We start from the raw sequence: 25,676 nt of genomic DNA on the forward strand, positions 1-25,676 counted from the left end.
AAGAGAGAGATTAAGATAAATTTTATTTATTTGACTAACACTTTACTTAACATTACTTATTATATACCTTTCTTTTAGTCACTGGGTAAATTAGTAAACTGGTTCAGTATTATCAGACAGAATTATCCTAATCAATGTTTTCTTTTTTTAGCGTTGTAGAATGAATGAAGACACTGGCACTGATTATATAACACCTTGGCAACTGTCTCAGGTGGTTGATGGTGGAGGTATTGGGATTATAGAAGAAAGCAAGCACAAAAATTTTACTAAAGGCGATTTTGTGATTTATTTCTATTGGCCCTGGCAAACCAAGGTGATTCTGGATGGAAATAGCCTTGAAAAGGTGATGTATAATATAAAGTATCTGATTTCTTTTCCCCTTGTAATTCTTATTTTGTGCATTTGGTGTTCAGTTCTGTTTGTTATTAGGGAAAAAATAAAAGCATACATTTTCTTTTAGATAGCTGCCAAAATATGGAAAGCCTTTGTTCCTTTTCCAGTGTTGTCTGTAACTATTTGTGACATTCTTAGATTACCAATGAATGGTGTTGCCTTCCATATTTAATTTATTTCTCAAATTTTATGTGTATAAAATAAAACTTGAGCTATAAGCATCAAAAAGTATTTTATACTAAGAATCAGAAAGCTGCTATGGCTGTATACTTTCAAGTTTCTTGAGAATTGCCACTTGCTTAAGAAATTCGTTTGGTTTGTGCTTGAAATTCCATCTTGTGTCAGAAATCCTGAGTTCAGTTTCTACTGTTAGGTTTAGCCACATAAAATTACTGATATTTGTCTGTTTTGACCCACAAAAACTGGCAGCTTCGTGTAATTCAACCTAAAATGTTGTAAAGACAGTTACTTTATGTCTCTGAACCTCAGTTTCCTCATGTGCAAAATAAAAATAATAGCTATTTCACAAGTAAAAGTGAATATTAAATTCTATGATTAAAGTGATTAAGGCTTTGTAAAAAGCTTTATAAAATTTTAGTATTTTTTATTATTACAAATTCTTATAATCAGTTAAAGGTGGCTTATAATATTATCAGCAACATGTAAGTGTACCTAATTTGCCACAATCCATTGAACCCACTGGCACACTATTTTGTATTATTTTTGCCAGCATAATATGTGTAATGACATGTGAAAGATGTTATGCAATCATTTGTCAATTTACTGGTACTAATACACTGAACTAGAAATTTCTTAGCAGGAATTGAAAAGGAAATATTCAGCAGTTTCCAGTTTTCCCTGTCATTGTGTTGTAGTGGAAAACTGAGCAGTTGAAGAGAGCTTAAAAATGCTTTGGGAATAGGTATTAGATTTTATTTTTTTCCTTTTTCTCCCCTAAGCCCCCCAGTACATAGCTGTATACTCTTCGTTGTGGGTCCTTCTAGTTGTGGCATGTGGGACGTTGCCTCAGCGTGGTTTGATGAGCAGTGCCATGTCTGCGCCCAGGATTCGAACCAACGAAACACTGGGCCGCCTGCAGCGGAGTGCGCGAACTTAACCACTTGGCCACGGGGCCAGCACCGGGAATAGGTATTAGAAATGAGGAAGAAGAATTCAGAAGGAATGGAGAAATGATGTTTGCTGAACACAAAACTCATCTCACAATGTTTTTTGGCTTTACTGATAAAAAAACTATTACTTAAATGAAATATTTCTGTGTACTATAGTTCTTTCTGTGTATTGTAGACTTTAATATCTCCATTACCTTTAACCACAAACCAGATTTAACTGATAGCCATTTAAAACTGCTGAATAGAGGCCAGCCTGGTGGTGCAGCAGTTAAGTTTGCACATTCTGCTTCAGTGGCCAGGGTTCTCCTGATCGGATCCTGGGTCCAGACCTACGTACTGCTTGTCAAGCCATGCTGTGGCAGGTGTCTCACATATAAAGGAGAGGAAGATAGGCACGATGTTAGCTCAGGGCCAGTCTTCCTCAGCAAAAAGAGGAGGATTGGCAGCAGATGTTAGCTCAGGGCTAATCTTCCAAAAAAAAAACCAAACCCTGTCTAATACAGGGGGCTGGCCCAGTGGTGTAGTGGTTAAGTTCACATGTTCTGCTTGGGTAGCTTGGGGTTCACAGATTTGGATCCCAGGTGCAGACCTAGGACCACTTATCAAGCCATGCTGTGGCAGCATTGCGCATAAAGTAGAGGAAGATGGGCACAGATGTTAGTTCAGCTACAGTCTTCTTCAAGCAAAAAGAGGAGGATTGGCAACAGATGTTAGCTCAGGGCCAATCTTCTTCACACACACAAAAGAAACAACAACAAAGAAACTGCTGAATACAAACTGCCATTTTATTTCTTTGTGGCAGTTTACTACAAATCAAACTAAGGTGATGAATCTTGATTCTTTTGGTGATTTATTAAATTTTTACCAAAATTATTCCTTAAAAAATTATTATAAAACCTTTATGGTGGGGAGTCTTTCTATATCATTTTTTTCAATTCTCCCTAATTTTACAGATAAGAAAACAGACACAGGGGCCGGCCTGAGTGGTTAAGCTCGCATGCTCCGCTTCAGTGCCCAGGGTTTCGCCAGTTCAGATCCTGGGCTCGGACGTGGCACTGCTCACAAGGCCATGTTGAGGCGGCATCCCACATGCCACAACTAGAAGGACCCACAACTAAAATATATAACTATATACTGGGAGGATTTGGGGAGAAAAAGCAGGAAAAAAAAAAGATTAGCAACAGTTGTTAGCTCAGTTGCCAATCTAAAAAAAAAAGAGAAAACAGACAGAAATGTAAGAGAAGTATAATTAATTATTTATAGGGCCTAGTAAACAGATAAACATAAAATCAAGAAATTGTATCACACCTTCCTTACATTTTTATGGTACATGTTAAGCATCAGTAATGGGAACTGTTAGAGTTTGAGCTGATTTTTATATAGATAAATGTTTACTTTGGGTTTGCTCAGAGATTTTAAAACCTTCCAACTTTGCCTTGTGATTCTTGTTAAGTTTCTTCTCTTTTGATATACTTGAGGCATTGACAACAAAGAATATTAGTGTCTTTTATGGGGGAATTCTTTTTAAAGTTTTTTTTTTTTTACTATAAAGAGAAGTAATATTCATTTGTTTTTTACTTTGTACAAGTAAATTATAGAATTTTAGCAAGATTGAAGAATGGTTTACTGTTCTAGAAACTGTACTGGGTTGTTTATTAGTCTGCTTGAACCGCCATTACAAAATACTATAGACTGAGTGGCTTAAACAACAAAAATTTTTCTCACAGTTCTAGAGGCTAGAAGTCTGAGATCAAAGTGCTGGAAAATTTGGTTTCTGGTGAAGCCTCTCTTCCTGGCTTGCAGTTGGCTGCCTTCTCACTGTGTCCCTCACATGGCATTCAGCCTTTCGTCTGTGCACATGCAGAGGAAGAAATTTCTCGTGTCTCTTCCTCCTCTTATAAAGAATAGCGTCCTATCAGATTAGGGCCTCACCCTTATGACCTCATTTAACCTTAATTATCTCCTTAAAGGCCCTGTCTCCAAATATAGTCACATTAAGGGTTAGGTTTTCAACATATGAATTTTGGGGAGGGACACAATTTAGTCCATAACAGGTTGTCCCTACCCTGTTGACAAACAGGATTTCCTAGTATTATTTTTAGAAGGTTTATGTTTTATTTTAGGTAGATCCTCAACTTGTGGATGGACACCTTTCATACTTTCTTGGAGCTATAGGTATGCCTGGTTTGACTTCCTTGATTGGGATACAGGAAAAAGGTCATGTAACTGCTGGATCTAATCAGACAATGGTTGTTAGTGGGGCTGCTGGTGCTTGTGGATCCTTGGCTGGGCAGGTAAACTTTCTCAGAATTATTTGGTTTTCTAAAAAAGTAGTCATAATTGAATCTCTGGATACATGTATATGATTTAAAAGATAAAATTGAACAAATTTATAATATAATTATTTTACACATTTCTGGTAGAAATGATGTTATTACCTGCTTACACTGTCTTCATAACAATATGAAAAATATTGTAGATTTTTGTATCTTGCTCACTATTAGCCAAAAATAGCCCTGGTGGCCTAGTAGTTAAAGTTGGGTGCTCTTATGGCTTCGGTGGCCAGGGTTCGGTTCCCGGGTGCAGAACCACACCACTTGTCTGTCAGTAGCCATGCTGTGGCAGTGGCTCACATAGAAGAACTAGAGGGACTTACAACTAGAATATACAACTATGTACTGGGGTTTTGGGGAGGAAGAAAAAAGAAAGAAGAATATTGGCAACAGATGTTAGCTCAGGGCAAATCTTTCCCAGCAAAAACAGGCATGGTAAATGCTGGAGCATTGCTCCAATCAATACAAAAAAGAAAATCATAGCGTACTTGTCTGGAATTCCATGAATTAAAAAACAAACTCATGTATTTTTTTTTTCCCTGAGGAATATTCACCCTGAGCTAACATCTGCTGTCAATCTTCCTCTTTTTTTTTTTTTCTTTTGTATGCGAGCTGCTACCACAGCATGGCTGCTGACAAATGAGTGGGTCAACACCTGGGAACTGAGCCCAGGCTGCCGAAGTGGAGTGCACTGAACTTAACTACTAGGCCCCTGGGCTGGCCCCATAAACTCATATTTTAAAAAATATTTTCAAATAAGAAAGCACTTAGGTTCTAGAAATATGGTAAATGTTACCATAGAATTTTATGAAGTGCATTGTTTTATGAATAATAGCCTTTATAGTCTGAAACCACTGAAACAAAACATTTTATCTTATTAGTGATTTTAGTTCCTTACAGGCCTGAAAAATATGGAATTGCAAGATAGTGATGTCTTGGCTCTGACTATCCCTTTTATAAAATCAGCTTTAAATTGTGAGATTTTAACATTCAAACTAAGTCTAGTTTTATTTAATCTTAATTTTTAAAAAAATAACTGTTCTCAGTTCTTTTGGTTTCAAATTACTTTTAGCTAAAAGCCCTATAATCTATCCTAAATTGTGATGAACATTCTCTTATTCTTGTAATATCCTGTATGCGTTTTTTCCATTTAAATGTAACAATAGAAAGTTGCCTAATTTTCAAAAATTTCTCCCCTAGATTGGCCATATAATGGGCTGTTCCAGAGTAGTGGGAATTTGTGGAACACATGAGAAGTGCCTCTTTTTGACCTCAGAACTTGGCTTTGATGCTGCAATTAATTATAAAAAGGAGAATGTGGCAGAACAACTCCGTGAATTATGCCCAGCTGGAGTGGATATTTACTTTGACAATGTTGGCGGTGACATCAGTGATACAGTGATAAGTCAGGTTGTTTGCTGATTTGTTTATCAATTTGAATACTACATTTTATCTGATATCATATCTTTTTACCTGATACTGAGAGAGAAAAAAGCTGTATAAGACTGTAGGGTTTATTGTGAAAAATGATGTCATGATCAGTATGGTAATTCAGTGATACAAAAGAGCTTGCTGATATCTACTTCCATTTGCCTGCAGATTCGCACTATGGGCATCAATTTCAGTTCTTTGCCAGCAGAATTATATTTTTCACCTGCAATTAATTTTTGTGAAAAATTACAGTTTGCATGGTTGAAATGGTGAAGTTCTGACCCCTAAATCACCATTAACCAACTCACAGCTGTGGCCCTGACTTTGGGTAGGGAGTGGATGTTCACAGATTGCAGGTATTGAAATATTTCTATCGACAATGTTATAAAATATCAGCATTACCTATTAACACTGCATTGATCTTTACGATATGTAAAATTATTTGCAGTTGAGGTTAAATTATTTAAATCCAAAGAAATACTCTACTACTACTAATAAAAGTAGCAGGAACATCACTGACAACTAATTTCATTCTTTTGCTTATTACCAAACTCTCATTTATCTTTATGTTCCTTTGGAGTAGACTTATTTTCTAGCTAAATAAAACTCTTAAATACATATAATGGGTATATCTTCTAAACAAAATCAATTAATTGGCAATAAAGATTAAATACAATAGTCAAGGAGGCTTTCATTGAGGCAGCCATAGAATCAGTAAACAAAGGGACAGCATGTATCTTAGGCTATAATCATCAGTTTTCTCTGAACAGATGAACCAGAGCAGCCACATCATCCTGTGTGGTCAAATTTCTCAGTACAACAAAGATGTGCCTTATCCTCCTCCACTACCCCCTGCCGTAGAAGCAATCCGGAAAGAAAGAAACATCACAAGGTGTGTTCCACCCTTTCCCCTTATTACCAGATTCATTTAAAGATCATAGATGTATATGAAATGTATTGTTCTTCATATATAATTTTTGCATATTAAATAAAAATTGAAAATATACATTTTAAGCCAGTTCAATATTTAGGTTTTGGTTAACAGCTCCCTGGCAGAAAACTTTAAAAAAATACATCTGTTCCATCAATCTTTTGCAAGTCTTTTACAAGTGACAGAAACTCAATTCACATTAGCATAAGTGCAAAGGAAATTTATTGGCTCACGTATCTGAGGTGTCCAGTATTAATACTGGCTTAGATTTGGCTGGATAAGGGGTTTGCATAGTGGTGTCCTGACTCAGTTTTTCTCCTCCTCTGGGCTGTGCTTTCTTCTGGGTTGGCTCTGCTCCCTGGCAGGTTCTCCTCTTGCAGCAGCAAGAGGATGACTGGTATCTCTAGTCTTATATTTTACCAAGTTAGCAATCCAAGCAAAAAGAGAAGAGCTCTCTCCTTGTGGTTTTATCGAGTCCCAAAGCTGATACTTATTGGCTCAGACTGGCCTGGCTTTGGTCGTGTGAAGGTGGGGAAAAGATGTTACCTACAAAGTAAAATCACAGTGCTCTTGTCAAATGGAGTTGTAGATGCTGAACAGACAAAACAGAAGTCCATTACACTTGCACCTGTAACTACACCTAAAACTATATCTGACCAGACTGTGTGATTAAGCCTGTTGTTTGAAAGATTAACAGATATTAGAGTTCTGGAATGATTGGATTTTGGACTCTTTCACTCCCTCCCTAGTCTCTGATCATTATCCTTTTCTTCTCCACTACAGAGAAAGATTTCTGGTGTTAAATTATAAGGACAAATTTGAGTCTGGCATTCTACAGCTGAGTCAGTGGTTTAAAGAAGGAAAACTAAAGGTAGAACTTGCTTCTACTCTTTATCAATATCATTCTTCCTGCTATTGGATATACTTTTGTATTATTTGAATTTGTTATAGCAAACATATTAATTTCATAATAAAAATTCCTACAAAAGAAAAGTATACTGAATATTAGAAATTAACTTTACCTCTCAGGTGAGTATAACCTCCTTATTGAGAAACTGTCATTTCCTTTATCTAGAATTTTATTAACTTTTACTTTTCTTAGATTATATTACAAAACCAATAGGATTTTTTTTCCAAATTGTAATATTCATTAATTTAACACATATTTATGGAATGTGACTATGTGTTAGAAGCTGTGCTTTCTCAAAAATCATATAAGCGCATCTTAGTACCCCTATCTCTCCACCACCATACACCTTTCCTGCCCTCCCTGGACATTCTGTTATCTCTCTTGGTTGTTGGTTGAAAATCAGGAGTTACTAATCTTGGGTCTAGAGATCCTGACCTGGGATGTTCTTGAAACCTGGAAATGATAGCAGTTGTATCTGTATGTGCCTATCTACTTCGTTTTTTGAAAAGAGGGTGTATAGCTTGTGATGTTACCAATTGAAGATTAGAAAAATCAATTGATAGGAACTTTTCTGGGTTACCTACATGAAATGAAGAATGTCTATTTTTCGACAGAAAGTGCTAAATAGTATTGCTGCCTTTTGCAAAAGTGGAAACTGTTAAATAGAAACATTGAAGGAATTTTTATTATGAAATTAATATGTTTGCTATAATAAATTCAGATAATACAAAAGAATACTAAATCTAGCTATTTTGATTTACAGATCAAAGAGACTATGATAAATGGATTGGAAAACATGGGAGGTAAGATGAATGTAGATTTATTTATTATATACACGTGCTCAGCACATGTACTCCCTTTTTTCTTTGAATTCTACTTCTCTGGTGTTTTTTTCTGTTTGAATCATTTCTTTCCTGTAAAATGGTCCTACAGGTTTCCTTAAATGTCTTAATCAAACTCCATGAAAGTTCAACTTAGTGGTGTTTAAGAGGTATTGTTTTCGCATTTCAAATCATAAAATAAAAGTGTTTCTCTGGTTTCATAAACAACTTTTGAAAAAAATGTAAGAATCATGAAAGTCATTTAGCCTCTATTTACCTTTTTCAAATTGAACAGTTCTAAGGCATCATAAGATTATATTAAGCAAATTTTCAATATTTAGGTGGGTTTTTTTTTTTGCCTAACATACAGATTTTGGCATACCTTTTTGTTTGTTTCAAATGAAAAGGATTAAATCAAACTGATTTTTTTCCTTTCTCAGAAAAAAAATTTAATATATTTACTAAACTGAAATATAAATTTCACCCATTTTTTGGCATAACAGATGTATATTTCACTTAGTAAAACTTTATGATTAGATTTATAATATTTTAGCTATTTAAAAATTGTTTTTGCTTACAGTTTATCGTCGCTCTTATTTGCCTATAGTCTTCAGACTCTGTAAACAGTGAATGTTGATGTGGACATCAATTAAACATTTATAGTTTGGGTGAAAATTTAAGATGTTAATTGGATTAGTTTGTCCTGTAGCTTTGCCATTGTTTTCTTTTCATGACAGTTTCCTTAAATGCTTCATATTAAGATCGTTGAAGAAATTACTCAAATTAATTGTATGTGTCTGACTTACGGATAAACATGTATGATAATGACATTTATGTTTTCAGATAATCAAGGTTTTTTTTCTGTCTTTCCAGCTGCATTCCAGTCCATGATGACAGGAGGTAACACTGGGAAGCAGATAGTTTGCATTTCAGAAGAAACCTCTTTGTAATCTCTATAAACGTCTTCATCAAGGAAATACATAGATTTCTTTCCATTTTGCACAAAGATTTTCAAGATACGTTAAAAAAAACCTTAGAATACAGATAGTTTTTGATTTAAATGTGACCATAGGTGATATTTTCTTAGTTGCATAATTCTTTCCTGTATTTTCAATATCATATCCGTACTCTACATCCAGCATATGAGTATTTACAACAATAGATTGAAGTCAACATGATCTATTTTTCTTTCTTTTACTAAAACTAATATTACATATGATATTTTTATCAGATATTCTGAAACTGCTGGAGATTTGATATAACTGTTAATGGATCATACAAAATAGCTTTTTAAAATTAATAACTTTGATTTAAAATGGAATGCTTGAGAAGGCACTTAGTAACTATTTGCTGAACTAGAAGTGCTTTACATAATTCCTGAACTGAAACTTGGCATAAGAATAGAATTGGGATGGCCTTTGCATATTGTAGATGGAAAAGGGACTTAATGGCAGGGTGTGTGTGTAGGAGTTTGGGGTAATTCAGAGCTTGTGGAACAGTTTTTGGGATAGGAGAGCAGAGGCTTTGTGTTGGGAGTAGTATGAGAAGATAAGTAACTGAGGTCTGTTAGGTTGACGGAAAGACTAGATTTATACAGAAGATGATCTATTTGTGTTTTGCCAAATAATTTACTGTATAGCCTAAAAACTCAAATATATATTGATAAAAGCATATGTTTATTTTATATTAGCAGGCACATACTGTCAAATAATTGTAAAGATTTCAAGGGCAAATAGATAAACATCACTTGGAGTTTTAGGTGATTAAAAAGATTTAGACAACAAATATAGCTTCAGAAAATGACTGGCCTGACTGGGCAGATTAACAAATGGTTGTAAACATGAATGTTCAAGGTCTACTAATGTACCTCTAAATAAGAGACTTTGTTTTATTAATTGTAATCAACCCTTTAGAACAGTAAAATTGATATTATTCTGAGTGTTGTGCTGGTTTATGGTCATCTGTTTACACACTGTGTCGATGAAAATAATCCATAACCAATCTATAAATGAAAATTTGGATGAGTTTATTCTGAGCCAAAATGTGAGGACCATGGCCTAGGGCCTGCCTTCCCCAAGAAAGGAAGGGCACCAAAGAAGTGGGGTGTACAGAGTTGTTATGTACCCTCGAAGAGGATGTTTCACACGTGATTGAAATGTCCCTTTTACAATAGTCATGAGACTGCTCTGTCAGCACAGCGATTGATGGACACAGCAAGTAGCAAGTCTGTTGTCTTGGTGGACACAGCCGGGTGGCAGGTCTGTTGTCTCGAGCTGGGTGGTCACAGGTGAGCACATCAATCAGTTCCTAGTGTAGGGAGAAATGCCTATCCTTAGGGAAACGCCAATGTGTGTGTGTCGGGGGGAGTTGCACCTTTATCTTAAGGGCATTTGTTCTTCCCATAGGAAATGTTTAAAGCGGATATACAATGCCAGCTCAATGGCCATGTCAGGCCCTTATGGAAAAACAAAGTCAGGCCGAATTAGGTTTACACCAAATGGCTTCCTCATATACTCCAACATATCCTATTGCTTGCCATGTCTATTTGTCACTGCACTATAGTTCTGTGTGCAACATTTGTAGAGAGTAGATCCAAATTGTGTTAGTAATCAGTTCCTCCAGTTGACTTCAGTGGGCTTCTTTATTTTCTTGTTTTATATACTTTTCCTGGATCATTTCATCTCGAGTGTTTCATCTCTGTGTGTTAACTCTTAAATCTACATCTGTATTTCTGACCTTTTACTTGAGCTTGGGATCTTAACCCCCAAGTAAATAGCCCTTTGGCACTGGGGTAGATAAACAAGGCTTATCTAAAGAGGAATGATCTTCCTCTGAAACCTGTTTCTCCTTTGTTTTTAAAATCACCATCCTTTATTTGTGTACCCAAACAACTACTCTCTCACCCATTCTTTTCCCAGTCATCAGGCCTTGTCTTTAACCTTGGAAGTGCCTTTCTAAGAGAACTTTAATTCCCACTGCCACTATCTTAGCGTCCCTCTTCCTTCCACAAGCAGCAAATATTCAAAAACTTAAAAAGTCAGTCAATCTCATAAAGCTCTAACAAGTGTTAGCATCCAGCCTGGAACTCGCATTCTAGCCCCCAGTCAGGACATCTGAGAGCTTTTTACATCCTAATATACAAAACCCAGACTCTAGGGAATTCATATTCCCAAAAAAAAGTTCTACACGAGTCTTGAGTCTCACCCGGCCTGGTATACAATACAGACATAGATTCTGCAGGTTCCCTTCTCGAGCAGTTAAGCTGCGAAGGGTCCTCTTCACTGAGAACTTTGATAAATGTTTATTTAAGTGGTAATCTTTTCTCTCTCGCTTGCCTGCACTGTGACTAGTCGTGATCTCAGCTGGCAGGAAAAACTACCCCATCTGCTGCCGCTGACGTCACGGCTAGAATGAACTGATCCCGTTTTTCGGGCTTCGCAGACCACAGAGCCCCGAGACCCAGAGAGAATGAGTGGGAGGCGGGGGACTGCGGCTCCTTCCGTCCCGGGGCGAGCCCAGCGCCGCGAGCCGGCCCCCGCCCCGCCAGCAGCCCCTCGGGAGAAACCCGGCACCGGCGGCCACCGCCCGGCCTGGAGGCGAGCGAGTGGGTGTGTGCGGGGGGCGGGGGGGGGCGGCCAAACTTCCTGTCCCGCGCTCGGGCTGCTTCCGGCGGGAGCCGGAAGGCGCTGTGTGTGGACGGAATTCGGGACCGACTGACGGACGGAGGGACGCCTGCCCGGGACGGGAAGGTGAGCTCCCGGGTGGGCCAGACCACACCCTCTCGGCTAGTGGTCCCCGAGAGGGAGGGAGCCGGAACCTGCTCCTCGGGGACTCGGAGCGAATTCGCCCCTGGAGAGGACCGGGAAACCGCCCCCTTTGGGCACCCCTCCCGGATCTGGCGGGCCCGGGAGCGGCCGGTCTGAAGCCCCACGGCTTCGGCCCTTCCCCGCGCAGGGTTTGGGGGTCCACGGATCGTCTCCTTCCCTTAGTTTTGGGGGCAGAGGCATGGGAATCAGACCGTCTTGAGAAAGCCAGAGTCTGCAAGTCCCTGGGGCGGGGGCTCCCCGACTGACTTCACCCGCAGCCAGGGCCTGCCCGCGGACCTCGGGGCCTTCCTTCCACTGAGGCCGTTGTAGTGGGCGAAAGAGCATGCCAGGAGGACTGTGCCCTGGGCTCTTTCAGCCCAGAGCTCCCGGCTTCTTTCCTACGTCCACTCGGTTTCTGGTCTAGAAGAAGGAAGGCTGCCGGCTCGGAGGAGGGCCTGGGCTGCCGGTTTCCCTCTTCGCCTGTCATTCCAGGGCGGGGGTGTGGGCCGGGAGCGTTTACAGCCTCTGCGTTTCGCAGGTTGAATTTATCCTCTGAAGTTTCTTAAGAGAAAAGAATCCAATTAGTTTATTAAAGTTTATCCCACTGGCTCGTGAGGCTCGTGAATGCATTTAGGTACCATTTGGAAGTTAAATATTATTAACGTGGAACTTAAGAATTTGTACTTCTTCCTCACTTTGGCGCAAGGGTCAACGTAGCATATTTGCAAGGCGAATGAAAGAAACATTTTGAAATGAAGTCAAGGGCATTTTGTTGTTAGGGAGTGAGAAATTCTACTTTGTTTTATCTTAGTGTGGGACAGAGTAAGGTTAACTAAACTGGCAGAAGATTTAGGTTCCAGTTTTTTAGGTTTTGCATCTAAGTAGATGTCTGATTTTTGGCAAGTTACTTAATCTCTAGCTTTTCGCTTTTTTCTCTCTGTAAATTAAGGGGTTTACTTACATATTCAGCAGCTATTTCCTGAATGCTTAGTTTGTGGACAGTATCGTGCTAGGTTAATGGGAGAAGGATGAATAAATTCAGCAAACCTTAACTAGTGAGAGAAATATGCATGTAGACAACTACCACCCCTGGCAGGATGAAATAATTGCTATAGAGAGGTCAATCAGTGTGTTGTGAGAACACCAAGGGAAGGACAGATTTGTTCTGACTGGAGGGAAAGGATCAGCCTGTCTTCATGGAGGATGGCATTTGCGTTGGGATTTTAAAGGCTGGAAACAATTTCAGAAGATCGGGACTGGATTGAGGGTGTTTATTACTGGTTGAAGAAGTTGAACTATTTCAAGCAAAAACCTTGAGCACTGAAACAGACTGGTGTGTTCATTTAATAGCTAGTGCAGTGTGGGCTAGACTAAAGGGTTCGTTGAGGAATATAGTGGATGCTGCAACTGGAACAGTATTTGCGGACATATTGTCAAGTATTTCAAATGCCATGCCTAGGGATTTGATTGTTATTCTGAGGCACTGAACTTTCCAAACGGGGAGCGGCATAAGCATTTCTGTGTTTTAGAAAGGTAACTCGAGTGGCTGCGTAAAAGATGGATCGGAAATGGGAATTTTAAGGTCAGGGTGACCAGTTAGAAGCCTGTTTTAAAAGTGTAGTTGAAAATAATGAGACCCCTAAACAGGGCATTACAGTGGGAATAAATTTTGGGGAATTGGAACCACTGGGATTATTTAACTATGGAGGATGAGAGAAATTGTTAAAGACCTAGAATTTGCAGCTGAGTGGGAGGAGGATTGGGCAGTAATTGAAATGGATAATACGGGAAGAAGGACAGGTTTGGCGGAGGAGAGGATAATCTGGATTTTGGACATTGTTAAGTCTGAGATGGATATCCATGTGGAGATACTCAGCAAGCAGTTAGAAATGCAAGTTTGGAGTTCATAAGAGAGGTCAGGTATAGAGACAGAAACGTGGGTATCATTTGCAGTGTCATTCATTCATTATACAAATATTTATTCAGTGCTTACTAAGCGCTTAAAAGGAAGCTTGTATGGAAGACCTTTAAGCTCATGGTAAAGACAACCTTAGAGCTTCACAGTATCAGAAATGACTCTTGGAGACCTAAATTCCTTATGAGTTACATACAGTTCTTTGCCAGGCACTGTGCTAGGTGCTGGGAGATACAGTAGTGAACAAGACAGACTAGTTCTTGCCCTTGTTTGTGGAACTTACAATTTAAAGGGTAGTCAGACAAAAATTGAATACTATATAAAAGCAAGTAAAAGAATTGGAAATTGTGATAAATGCTTTAATGAAGACAGTAGAGAGAGAAAATAAAGGTGGTAGTGGTGGGGGTATGGGGAACCTTCTTTGGATAAAGTGATCAGGGAAAGCCTTTCTAAATGAGGTGATAGTTAAACAGAGTCCTGAAAAATGCAAGAGAGCTAATCAATGGAAGAGAGAGGTGAAAGCATTCCTAGGTAGAGGAAATGACATGCGCACATCCCTAACATAGGAGCTTAATGTGTTCAAGGAACTAAGGGAGATACATTTGGCTTGAGCTGGGTGAGCAAGTAAGGGAGAGTGACTCTGAAGTGTGGTTGGAATGGTAGGAATGGATCGCGTAGGTTCTTATAGGCCCAGATAAAGAGTCTGTATTTTGTCTGGATGCATGGGAAGCCAAGTGAAGAGTTTCAGGCAATGGAGTGATATAACAGGATTCACATTTTAAGATGACAATTAGTGCTGTGAAGAGAATAGAATGGAGGGAGGTTGGGGCCGGCCAGGTGGTGCAGTGGTTAAGTTCGCATGTTCCGCTTCTTGGTGGCCCGAGGTTTGCTGGTTTGGATCCCGGCTGTGGACATGGCACCGCTTGGCAAAAGCCATGCTGTGGCAGGCGTCCCACATATAAAGTAGAGGAAGATGGGCACGGATGTTAGCTCAGGGCCAGTCTTCCTCAGCAAAAAGAGGAGGATTGGCAGCAGATGTTAGCTCAGGGCTAATCTGCCTCAAAAAAAAAGAATGGAGGGAGGCAAGAGTAGAAGCAGGGAGACCAGTTAGGAGACAGTAACAGTACTTTAGGGCAAGCGTTGATGGTGGCCTGGAGTAGGGTGGTGGCAGTAGAGACAGATGGTGGATTTGCAATCTCTTTTGATGATAGAGTCAATGGGACTTGCAGCTGGATTGGATATTGGGAGCAAAGGAAAAAAGTAATAAAAATGACTCCTAAATGGGATGAATGATCTTCCTGTCTTGAGTGGAGGATTACGGTGAAAGAGGTTGTCAGGAAATGGTGGGAGACAGGCTTGGGAGAGAATTCATTTTGGATATATTAAGTTTGAGATATCAAGTTAAAACATAAGGTAGAGAGGCCAAACAATTGCATATACAAGCCTATAGCTCAGAGGAGATATCTGGGCTACAGATAAAAATTTTGGACACTGTATCATTTGCAGCCATGAGTTCATACTAGGGAGAGAGTGTGGCAAGAGAAGAGGGCCTGAATACTGTCCTGGGGAACATTAATATTTCGAGGCTGAGCGGAGCAGGGGTATAGGAGTTATCAAAGAAGACTGCGTAAATGGCCAGTGAGGTAGGAGTAAAATAAGGAACTTGTATCTTGGAAGCAAAGAGAGTAAAGTGTTTGAGGAAGGAGGCAGTGCTTCTGAGAGGTAATATCAGTTAGTGCTGTTTGGTTGCAAGTGACCAATTTACTTCAGGGGAAGAGGAAATTATAACAAGGATGTGGGCAGCTCACAGGATCGAAAGAAATGCTGAAGGCCTTGGCTTTATAAAGGACAAGAATCTGAGCAGCCCCAGGGGGAGGCTGCTAACTGCATTACTGGAATGAATGGGCTGTTGGCAGTTTCCAGGGCTTAGTTACTTCTTTTAGGATTCAGGTTCTAAGGAAAAGTGTCTGATTTGTTCAACATGGGTCAAGTGTCCACTAGTTGGCCTGGGTTAGAAAAGAACACCTTAATCTACAGCTCCACCAAGAATATATCCAATGGATGAGAGGTAGATCCCCAAACAAAATATGGATCCTGTCTCCCAAGCAGGGGAAATGAATGTGAGACAATCAAAAACAATAGTTGTCCATTGCAAAGGTCAAGTAAGGTGAGGACAGCAAAGTGTCTATTGGATTTGGCAACATGAAGATCATTGGTAACCTTAATAAGAGAGGTTTTGGTAAAGTGTTGGAATTGGATAGTGATTGGAGATGAGAAAGTGGAGACAACTCTCATGATAAATTTGTCTCTGAAGGATTTCGGAGAGATGGGGAGGTGACTAGAATAAAAATCAGGGCTGTGGGATTACAGCACACTAGAACATCCTGGGAAAAGAAGAAGGCCCAGAATGAATCCTACAGTTTTTAAGATTCATTCTGGCTTCACATTCTATATTCCAAATTTCCTTCATCAGTGCTTTTTATCACTTTATTATTAGAATTTAATCAGCTCCCATAATATGCTACATATGATACCAAAAGTTACCTAGTTTTTCTGTTCCTAGCACTACCATTTTATACCAAAATTTAAATTGCTGTTTTTTTAATTTTAATTTTTGGTCTTTGTAGTTCACTATCATAAGTGTTTAGCCACAGGTAGAGATGGAGGAAGCTGAGAAGCAGATTGGCCCATGTCAGGAGAGACTAGTCCTCTTGGTTGAAATCATCTGCTTTATTTTAACCTTTGGGAGTGGTGACCAGTTGAGGGGAGCACAGCGTTTCTCAGTTTACTTCCTCTTTTATGCTCCTACCTCCCTTCTTTCTGAAACTGAGTTGGTGTCAAGGCAGTTTCTGCCTCCCTCAAGTAAGAGCAATACTGATGTTTTAGGCTTTGTTTTCTAGGGTGGGATCACTTTGCTTTTTAGAGGTTGACACGATGTTCTGTTTCTTTCATGAGGCAGAGTAGTATAAAGCCCTTGGTCATCTTTCCCTTTGGGAGACGCTCCTTTCTGTATGGCAGACAGAACTGAGGTAAGAGACCTGTATCAGCTCTGTTCCCCTGTTGCTTGCTTAGTTTATGCTGGATTAGTTTTTCCTTCCAGTATTTCCCCATGTAGCCTGCATTAGTTTTAGGCCATCTCTACCTTAGGGAAATGGTATTACCACTAATTCCTGTGTAGTATGTGGGAGTTCTACATTGGGATTTGGGACCAAAGACCGGTTGACTATAAGGATTACTTTGCCTTTCTTTGCTGACCGTTGCCTAGTGTGTAGTATTTTCCTCTGCAGATCTCACAGGGTGGGCTTGAGGACAGGATTCAAGTAATCTCCATTTCATCAAGACTTTCTATCAATCGTAATTGCTGATTGTTTGTAATATATATTTATAGCAGGTTTGTATCTATAGCTTTACATTTTATAGCTGCTTCTGTGTTTAACATATATATTTTCAACATTTGAAGGTACTTTATAGTGTTTTTCAATCTAATGGGACGTAACCTGTTAGTAGCTTGTAAAATCAGTTTAGTGGGTCTTATCATTAAAAAAAAAATTCAGAGTGCATGAGGTTAGTATGGGTTAGTATTGTTTCATGAGAATGTTATGTATGTCTCTGTGTGTTTCATTCTCTGGGTTATGATGGGAAATGTGTCTTAACTGTGGGTTATAGTCACAGTAGTTTGAAAACCACTGCTCTATAGGAAATTTGGATGCCATAATAAAAGACAGAGTTCTTAACCTTTTATAGTATACTGAGCATTTGATAAATTTACTTGTTTCTTAAGCACATATGCACAACTTTGTTTCTGAAGAATTTTATAATTATTTTTATTGATATATATATATATATATAAATAATCCTAGGGCAATCTACTTTCATTTCTGTATTTCAGATGAGTTTCCTAGGGTCAAGAAGGCAAGTAGCATGTCCAGCTTTCAACCAACAAGTCAGAGGCAGAATTTAGATTTCTATTTGAGAGACCTTGGGTTTTTTTTTTTTAACGTATCTTTATTTAACTTGTTCAGCTACTTAGTGTTAATGCATAATTTGCTGGATGATGTTGAGTGTACTGTAGAAAAAGAATGCAGCTTCTCAGACTTCAGGTCTCGGGATTTGTTTATTTGGCCTAAAACAGAAGGAGGGTTGTTCTCAAGATGGTCCTGAGCATAGAGATCGCTATTGTCCTACATCTGCTTTGCCATTGTTATCAATTCTCTCTTTACTTATTCCCAGTACTTTTCAGGGCTTCTTGTGTTCTTTGCTTTGGTTTATTGCAAGTTTTATGGCCTGCCTTCTTTTTAACCTCTAGGCTGACTATGGGATAACATTCAATAGCAGTGGCAGGGTCAGTGGATTTCTAAAAAATATAATATATGCTGAACCAAGATTGTTTTCTTTAAGCAGTCTAATGTGTTTTGATGGCCATAGGGAACCATGTACATGGTAAAATTTCAGTTATCAGGATTATGTCAGTTGTTGCCATGGATATGTCTTTATGAGTAAGTATACAGATGTAAACGCCACAACAAGAAAATTCAAATTAATGTTCATATTATGTGGTAGAGATGGCGTTTTGCTAAAATGAAATACTTAATGTTGAGCTTAATAGTGGAAAGATTTAGCCTTGGACTCAATAATATAGTTGATCTGTTTCTATATTTTAACTTTAGTAATACTAATGCAGAGAATACCATGCATGGTAGTGTTTATAATGTCAAGACATGTTAAGCAGTTTATGACAATCAGATCCATATTTAACCAAAACTGAGAAGTCCTTGAATGCCAATTCTATTGAGGTATTGTTTGATAATGTTGTAGAGTTAGAGTTTCCTTGTTCAATTGAATATAAAATTTGCATTGCAAGTGAAAAGATAACACAGAATGGGAGAAAGTTTGTGCAAATCCTATATCTGATAAGGAACTTGTATCTAGAATATAAAAGAATTCTTGTTTTGTTTTGCTTTTTTTTTTTTTTTTGAGGCAGATTAGCCCTGAGCTAGCATCTGCTGTCAATCCTCCTCTTTTTGCTGAGGAATACTGGCCTGGAGCTAACATCCATGCCTATCTTCCTCTACTTTATATGTGGGACGCCTACCACAGCATGGCTTGCCAAGCAGTATCATGTCCACACCAGGGATCCGAACCGGGGAATCCTGGGCCGCCAAAGCAGAACGTGCGCACTTAACCAGTGCGCCACCGGGCTGGCCCAAAAAGAATTCTTAAAACACAATAATAAAGACAAATAACTCAATTTAAAAACGGGCCAATGATCTGAATAAGCATTTCTCCAAAAAAGATGTACAGATGCCCAATAAGAACAGGACAATATGCTCAACATTATTAGCCATCAGTTAATGCAACTCAAAACCACAGTGAGTTGCCACTTCACATCCACTAGGATGGCTATAATGAAAAAGGCAGATAATGACAACTGTTGGTGACGATATGGAGAAATTGGATCCCACAGGGGCTGGCCTGGTGGTGTAGCGGTTTGCATGTTCCACTTCGGCAGCCTGGGGTTTGCCGGTTGGGATCCCAGGTGCAGACCTAAGCACCACTTGTCAAGCCATGCTGTGGCAGGTGTCCCACATATAAAGTAGAGGAAGATGGGCACGGATGTTAGCTCAGGGCCAGTCTTCCTCAGCAAAAAGAGGAGGATTGGCAGCAGATGTTAGTTCAGGGCTAATCTTCCTCAAAACAAAAAGAGAAACTGGATCCCTCATACACTGGTGGGATTGTAAAATGGTGCAGTCACTTTGGAAAACAGCCTGGTAATTCTCAAGAGGTTAAACATAGAGTTAACATATGACCTAGCAGTTTCACACCTAGATATATAACCAAAAGAATGAAAACATATGTCCACAGAAAATTGCATATGAATATTCATAGCAGCATTATGCATAATAACCAAATTGTAGAAACAACCTAAATGTCCATCAGCTGGTAAATTGATAAATAAAATGTCTGTCTATACAATAGAATATTATTTGGCAATAAAAATAAATGAAGTACTGATACTTGCTACAACAAGAATGAACCTTGGGAACATTATGCTAAGTGAAAACAGCCAGGCACAAAAGATCACATATGTGATTCCATTTTTATGAAATGTCTAGAATAGGCAAATCCATACAGACATAAAGTAGATTAGTAGTTTCCTAGGTCTGATCAGAGGAGGGTTTGGGAGGAGATGGAGAGTGACTACTAATGGGTAAGGGTTTCTTTTTTGGGGTGATGAAAATGTTGTAAAATTGGTTGTAGTTATGGTTGCACAACTCTGAATATACTAAGGACAATTTAATTGTATTGTTTAAATGAGTGAATTGTGTGGTATGTCAGTTATATCTTAGTGAAGTTGTATTTAAAAAAAGATTTGTACTGGGCTTTAAAATATCTGTTAAATGGGTAACTGGAATTGGGAATAGAAACAAATTTAACTGCATATTTGCCATCACACTTGCCTATAATGTACACGGCCAGTTGCTGTGTTAAAGATGAGTCCACACAGTCCACTTGATATGGTACTGAGTGCGCCAATACAGATTCTTTTGAGGTCAGCCTGCGTATTCTGCTGTATCTGACTATCTTCTTTGTTCATACAGCACACACACAAACTACAAACTTGGGCACCAAAATTGTATGGCAGTACTCAGTTATAATATGGATACCCATTTGTCCCAGAAAATGCTTGTGTTCATTTTTTAAGATTATCATCAAAATGAAAACACTAAAATAAAAAGATGTCATAGATAACATAGACTCTTGGGAAATGGTGATCTAGAGGTGACTCTTAAGCTATAAGAGAGGTGGCAGCTCCCTTCTCTAAGTTATTACAGCTTTGCAAAAATGTCTAAGATCTAGTATATCTGATTTTTCCCTTGTTCAGTGCACATATTCATATGCTTCATTTTATTCATTTTTCATCAGGTAAGGATAACAGAAACCTATCCCGGAGCCAGCACCATTAGTTTCTAAAAACCCTGGCAAATATAAAGGACAGTAAATAGTTGTTTAGTATTTTACAGATTTTACAATCCTGGAATCTCAGAGTTGGAGGAACCTTAAAGATAACCTAAACAAACCTTTGGTAATTTCTTGGCTTCTTGAGAGAGCTGGAATTGGGGAAAAGGAATTCTTAAAACCCTGGTGATTTGAGATCAAACCTTAGGGAGATATAATCACTATTCTTGCCAACTTGCTCTGTGGGAGGGAGTCCTGGCTCTGCAGCTTAATAACTTGGGCAAGTGATGTACTGAGCCTTGGTTTCTTCCTCTGTAAAAAGAGGGATGGATAAACCACACTGAGCTGTTAACAGTGCTTGAATAAGAAAAACATATGTGTCGGGGCCAGCCCTGTGGCTGAGAGGTTAAGTTTGCGTGCTCTGCTTTGCCGGTTCAAATACTGGGCATGGACGTGGCACCACTCATCAAGCCATGCTGAGGTGACATCCCACATGCCACAACTGGAAGGACCCACAGCTAAAATATACAACTATGTACTGGGAGGCTTTGGGGAGAAAAAGGAAAAATAAAAATCTTAAAAAAAAAAAAGAACGAAAAATATATGTGAAATGAAAAATCAAGGATTTAATAATACTTTATTTTATGTGGGAAGCCTAAAATAAAAGGAGCACTTTCATTGACATCTTGTTAAATTTTTTGTTTTCTTGGTGAGGAATGGCCCTGAGCTAACATCTGTTGCCAGTCTTCCTCTTTTTGCTTGAGGAAGATTGTCCCTGAGCTAATATCTGTGCCAGTCGTCCTCTATTTTGTATGTGGCATGCTGCCACAGCATGGCTCGATGAGCGGTATGTAGATCTGCACCTGGGATTCAAACCTGTGAACCCTGGGCTGCTGAAGTGGAGCATGTGAACTTAACCACCATGCCACTGGGCTGGCCCATAAATTATTTTTTTATGATGAAAAATGAGGATTTCTGGTAGCTAGCAAGGGGAAGAGAGGGGAACCAACAGGACAATAAGCATTCATTTGGGTACTTCTAAATGCCCTTTTTGTAAAGTTAGTCTGTCTGTCTTATTCTAACTTTCCACACTACCTTGGTATCAATTGACAACTCCCTTCCTGGGTACATTTTACATTGTATAATTACTTTGTATATAAGACTGCTTCCAATTTTAGCAACAATTATACAAGATAAAGTGGACTCACTCGCTGAAATCTTGAAAAAAGAATTAAGCTGTAAGAAAGTAGGAATTTAAGTTATTTGGGGATAACAGCTGCATCAGGGTCCAGAGAGTACTTCTTTGGGGAAATACTGTTTAAATTTTGGCTGACGGTATAACTACCTTTTAGAAAAATTGGGAAATTGAGGAAAGAAAAATAAGTCACACCAGCCTATCACCCAATATAGCATAGCTGTGTGAATTTCCTTTTATTTTTTCCTATGCATATCTTAACTAGTTTTTTTTTTTGCTGAGGAAGATTACCCTGAGCTAACATCTGTTGCCAGTCTTCTTTTTTTTGCTTGAGGAAGATTAGCCCTGAGGTAACATCTGTGCTAATCTTCCTCCACTTTATAAGCAGGTCGCTGCCACAGCATGACTGAGTGATGTAGGTCCACGCTCAGCATCTGAACCCACAAACCTGGGCCACTGAAGCAGAGCACATTGAACTTAACCACTACACCATGGGGCTGGCCCCGTAACTACTTTTAATATTAGCAAATGTATAATCTTGTATTTTGTTGTTGTAATTTAACATGTCACTATTATTTTTCTTTGTTGTTGCATTGTTTTCATAACCATAAATTTAAGTGATAATACTGTAATTTAATCAACCATTCCCTAATTGTTGGATATATATGTGTACTTTTATATGTTGTTTGCAGTTGTTTATTACCACAGATGATAAGGAGAGTAAGGAGAATTCTTGGGCATATTGTTTTTCCCATGTTTAAGACCTTTTCTTTTCTTTTCTTTTTTTGCTGAGGAAGATTTGCCCTGAGCTAACATCTATTCCCATCTTCCTCTATTTTTTAGTATGTGGGCCACCAGCATAGCATGGCTTCTAACAGAGAGGTGTAGGTCCGTGCCCAGGAACCAAGACTGGTGCTGGCCCCTAAGACCTTTTCTTTCTTTTTTTTTTTTTTAAGATTGTATTTTTTCCTTTTTCTCCCCAAAGCCCCCCGGTACATAGTTGTATATTCTTAGTTGTGGGTCCTTCTAGTTGTGGCATGTGGTATGCTGCCTCAGCGTGGTTTGATGAGCAGTGCCATGTCCGTGCCCAGGATTCAAACCAACGAAACACTGGGCCGCCTGCAGCGGAGCACGCGAACTTAACCACTTGGCCACAGGGCCGGCCCCTAAGACCTTTTCTTAGAATAGATTATTAGAAGTAAAAGTTTACATCAAAGTATAACTTTTTATGAGTTTTGATACCTATTTGGCTTGTTCTATTTTAAAACAAGTGTTGTAGGCTGAATTCTTTATTTGCTTGCTTGTTGTGATTTTTGGATATATAAAGAAGTGCCTTTGTTTATGTAGCTATGTTTTTCCTCTGCTCTTAATTCTCTCTCTTCTTTTTTCCTATTTTAGGCTAAATTGGTTACCCACCCAGCACAGCATCTTACAGGAAAACCATAGCATTTCCCAGAGAACTATGAGCATAACAGGAAGGTGTCATTGACTCTGAATTAAATTTCTAACCTGTCCCCTGAACAGCTACAGGATTTGGAAGCTGAATCAATGTTATCAGATGAGTTAGAATCCAAACCAGAGGTGAGCCCAGTCAGCTTGTTTCCTTTCTTTTGGTGGGCAGTATTCCAGAGTTTGTCCTTAGTTCCAGGGTCAGCAAATTTTTCTGTAATGGGCCAGATAGTAAAATTTTAGGCTTCGTGGGCCATATGGTTTTGGTTGTAACTACTAGTTTATTATTTTTCTATTATTAAATACTTTCTCAAAGATTTAAAAATTCCATTTTTACCTTTTATGATGTTTATATTTATTATTTAGGTAAGTGTAAAATTATTACACATTTAGCTAATTACATAATGACAAAATTTTATTTTACATATTTGGCGTATATTTGTATATGTATGTAAAATTTCTTACCACAAACCATTCTTCTAATAATCTTGTATATATCTGAAAGTATTTGCTTTTTAAATGTGATTAGAGGATTTAAGCATTTTTATTTTTATTTATCTTTCTCATTTTATTTTTAGTACATCTGTGTTGCAAAGATTTGGAATAAGATTACTGAAGTTTGAAGACTGACACTGCTCCTAACTAGTCATGTCCTTAGACAAGTCACTTAATGTCTTTAACTTGATTCCTTATTTTAAAAATACATGTTCAATCTTACTGAGTTACAGTGAGGATTAAAAGAGGCAATACACAGAAAAGTGCTTTGTAAAATGTAATCAGTAAAATGCAGTTGAATTTTTTATAGCTATTATTTAAAAATTTAATTATTTTTATAATTTTTGTGTTTAGTGGAAGGTTACAGAGGTTAACTTAATTTTGTAATTCAGCCTTTCTCTAAAACAGAGGACTTGATAAAAATAACTTTAAATAGTATTTTGTAGTTAATCTAGTTTTTCTATGAGTATGGCTGAGACTAGTGAACAACCAAGACTTAATTACATCGTCACCTTTTGATAATTTCAGAGGTTCATATCCATCTCTAACAACCTGTATTTTTCAATGTTGTCTTCCCACTGCCCCCCAGCTCCTGGTACAGTTTGTTCAGAATACATCCATCCCATTGGGACAAGGGCTAGTAGAATCAGAAGCTAAAGACATTACTTGCTTGTCCCTCCTTCCAGTGACTGAGGCCTCAGAATGCAGTCGGCTAATGTTACCAGGTAAAAATTAAGATCACCACAGATAAAATAAATAAGTCCTAAGTACTTAGCCTCCTCTATGGTATTGGTGGAATGGGATAACTGACTTTATAACTGACTGGTGGAAACTGTAAAAATTAGGAATCGTGAAGAAAAAGCAACCATTGGAGTCATAAGTGCATTGGTGATTTAAGTCATAGGAATGGATATGATTACTCTTAGAGTGGGAGAGTGAGAAGAAAAGAAGGCCAAGGCGAACCCCATGGAACTCCCTATTCAAGGTACAGGGTAAGGCAGGAGAGCCAGTGAAGGAGGGAGGAAGGAAAGGCTAGAGTACTCCAGTAGGAGGAATATTGGCAGAGTGCAGGCATGCAACCCAAGGGAATAGTCAATGTGTCAAATGCTCCTAAGAGACTCAGATAGACTCAGATAGGTAGGGACTATCCCAGTGAGATAGGGTCAAAAGGTCTTTGTTGATGTTGGCAGGACCTGTTCTTGGAGGGGGGGTGGAAAGCCAGGCTGCAGTGGATTGAGGTTCAATGCAAGGTAAGTATAGTTGAGGAAGTAACTATATTTTGTAAAGGCTTTCCTGCTATGGGAAAGAAAAAGAGAACGGAAGGTAGGTATAAGAATTTTTGTTTAAGATCTGAAATATTTAAGGATGGTTTTATGCTAAGAAAAAAGAGCTAATTAGAGAAGCTGCCGGCAGAAAGAGTGGATGATTGATGAGGAAGCTCCAGGACAGGTTGAAAGAGGTAGAATGCTGAGCACGAGTATTGAGATTAGCTTTGGATGGGAAGAGGGAGAGCCTATCACTTGACTATTAGCAAGAATATTATTTTTGGGTGCAATGAATTCTTTGTTTTCTGATTCTTGTTTTGAAATTTGGAATATTAATGTTAAATCAGGGGAGGGTCAGTATTAACCTGTTGGTGACAACTTACTTGTTTGTTATAAAGTTTTCTGGTTACTATCTTCTAATGGTGTTCTTTTTTCTTTGATTTTTGAAGTGACTTTAAAATCTTTTCAGTGTTTAAAGATTCAAGAAGGGCAGATATATTCAACCAACCAATGTTGATTTAAGGTTTCCCTATCTAGCTCCTAGCTTTTCTAAATCTACCATCTTTCAACTCCTATTCTATTAGTATGTGGGGAGTCTTTCCAAATACTGTGGATTTTCAATAAGTGAAAATTTCCACGTGCTAA

The 25,676-nt window shown here is 38.6% G+C and overlaps 2 protein-coding genes across 14 annotated transcripts in view; both read left to right on the forward strand.

The window, feature by feature from the left end:
* The window catches only part of PTGR2 (prostaglandin reductase 2), a 23,026-nt gene extending 13,139 nt beyond the window's left edge, over positions 1 to 9,887 (forward strand). For all 8 annotated transcript variants that reach the window (XM_014835772.3, XM_014835771.3, XM_014835770.3 and 5 more), the window contains exons 4-10: positions 152 to 343; positions 3,647 to 3,817; positions 5,057 to 5,266; positions 6,058 to 6,179; positions 7,002 to 7,089; positions 7,892 to 7,931; positions 8,823 to 9,887. In XM_014835772.3, the coding sequence (XP_014691258.1) occupies positions 152 to 343; positions 3,647 to 3,817; positions 5,057 to 5,266; positions 6,058 to 6,179; positions 7,002 to 7,089; positions 7,892 to 7,931; positions 8,823 to 8,899 (900 nt within the window). In that variant the 3' untranslated portion in view covers positions 8,900 to 9,887. The remainder of the gene's footprint in view (positions 1 to 151; positions 344 to 3,646; positions 3,818 to 5,056; positions 5,267 to 6,057; positions 6,180 to 7,001; positions 7,090 to 7,891; positions 7,932 to 8,822) is intronic.
* A 1,677-nt stretch (positions 9,888 to 11,564) lies between these two features.
* The window catches only part of ZNF410 (zinc finger protein 410), a 43,456-nt gene continuing 29,344 nt past the window's right edge, over positions 11,565 to 25,676 (forward strand). For 2 of the 6 annotated variants that reach the window (XM_014835647.3, XM_070514049.1), the window contains exons 1-4: positions 11,617 to 11,698; positions 16,630 to 16,699; positions 23,221 to 23,403; positions 24,356 to 24,491. In XM_014835647.3, the coding sequence (XP_014691133.1) occupies positions 23,371 to 23,403; positions 24,356 to 24,491 (169 nt within the window). In that variant the 5' untranslated portion in view covers positions 11,617 to 11,698; positions 16,630 to 16,699; positions 23,221 to 23,370. Of the gene's footprint in view, positions 11,699 to 16,625; positions 16,700 to 23,220; positions 23,404 to 24,355; positions 24,492 to 25,676 lie in introns of all 6 variants that reach the window. The other 4 variants (XM_014835646.3, XM_014835648.3, XM_070514047.1 and 1 more) reach the window with 3 other exon arrangements.

This window comes from Equus asinus, chromosome 7 (assembly GCF_041296235.1).
Source record: "Equus asinus isolate D_3611 breed Donkey chromosome 7, EquAss-T2T_v2, whole genome shotgun sequence".
NCBI lineage: Eukaryota > Metazoa > Chordata > Mammalia > Perissodactyla > Equidae > Equus > Equus asinus.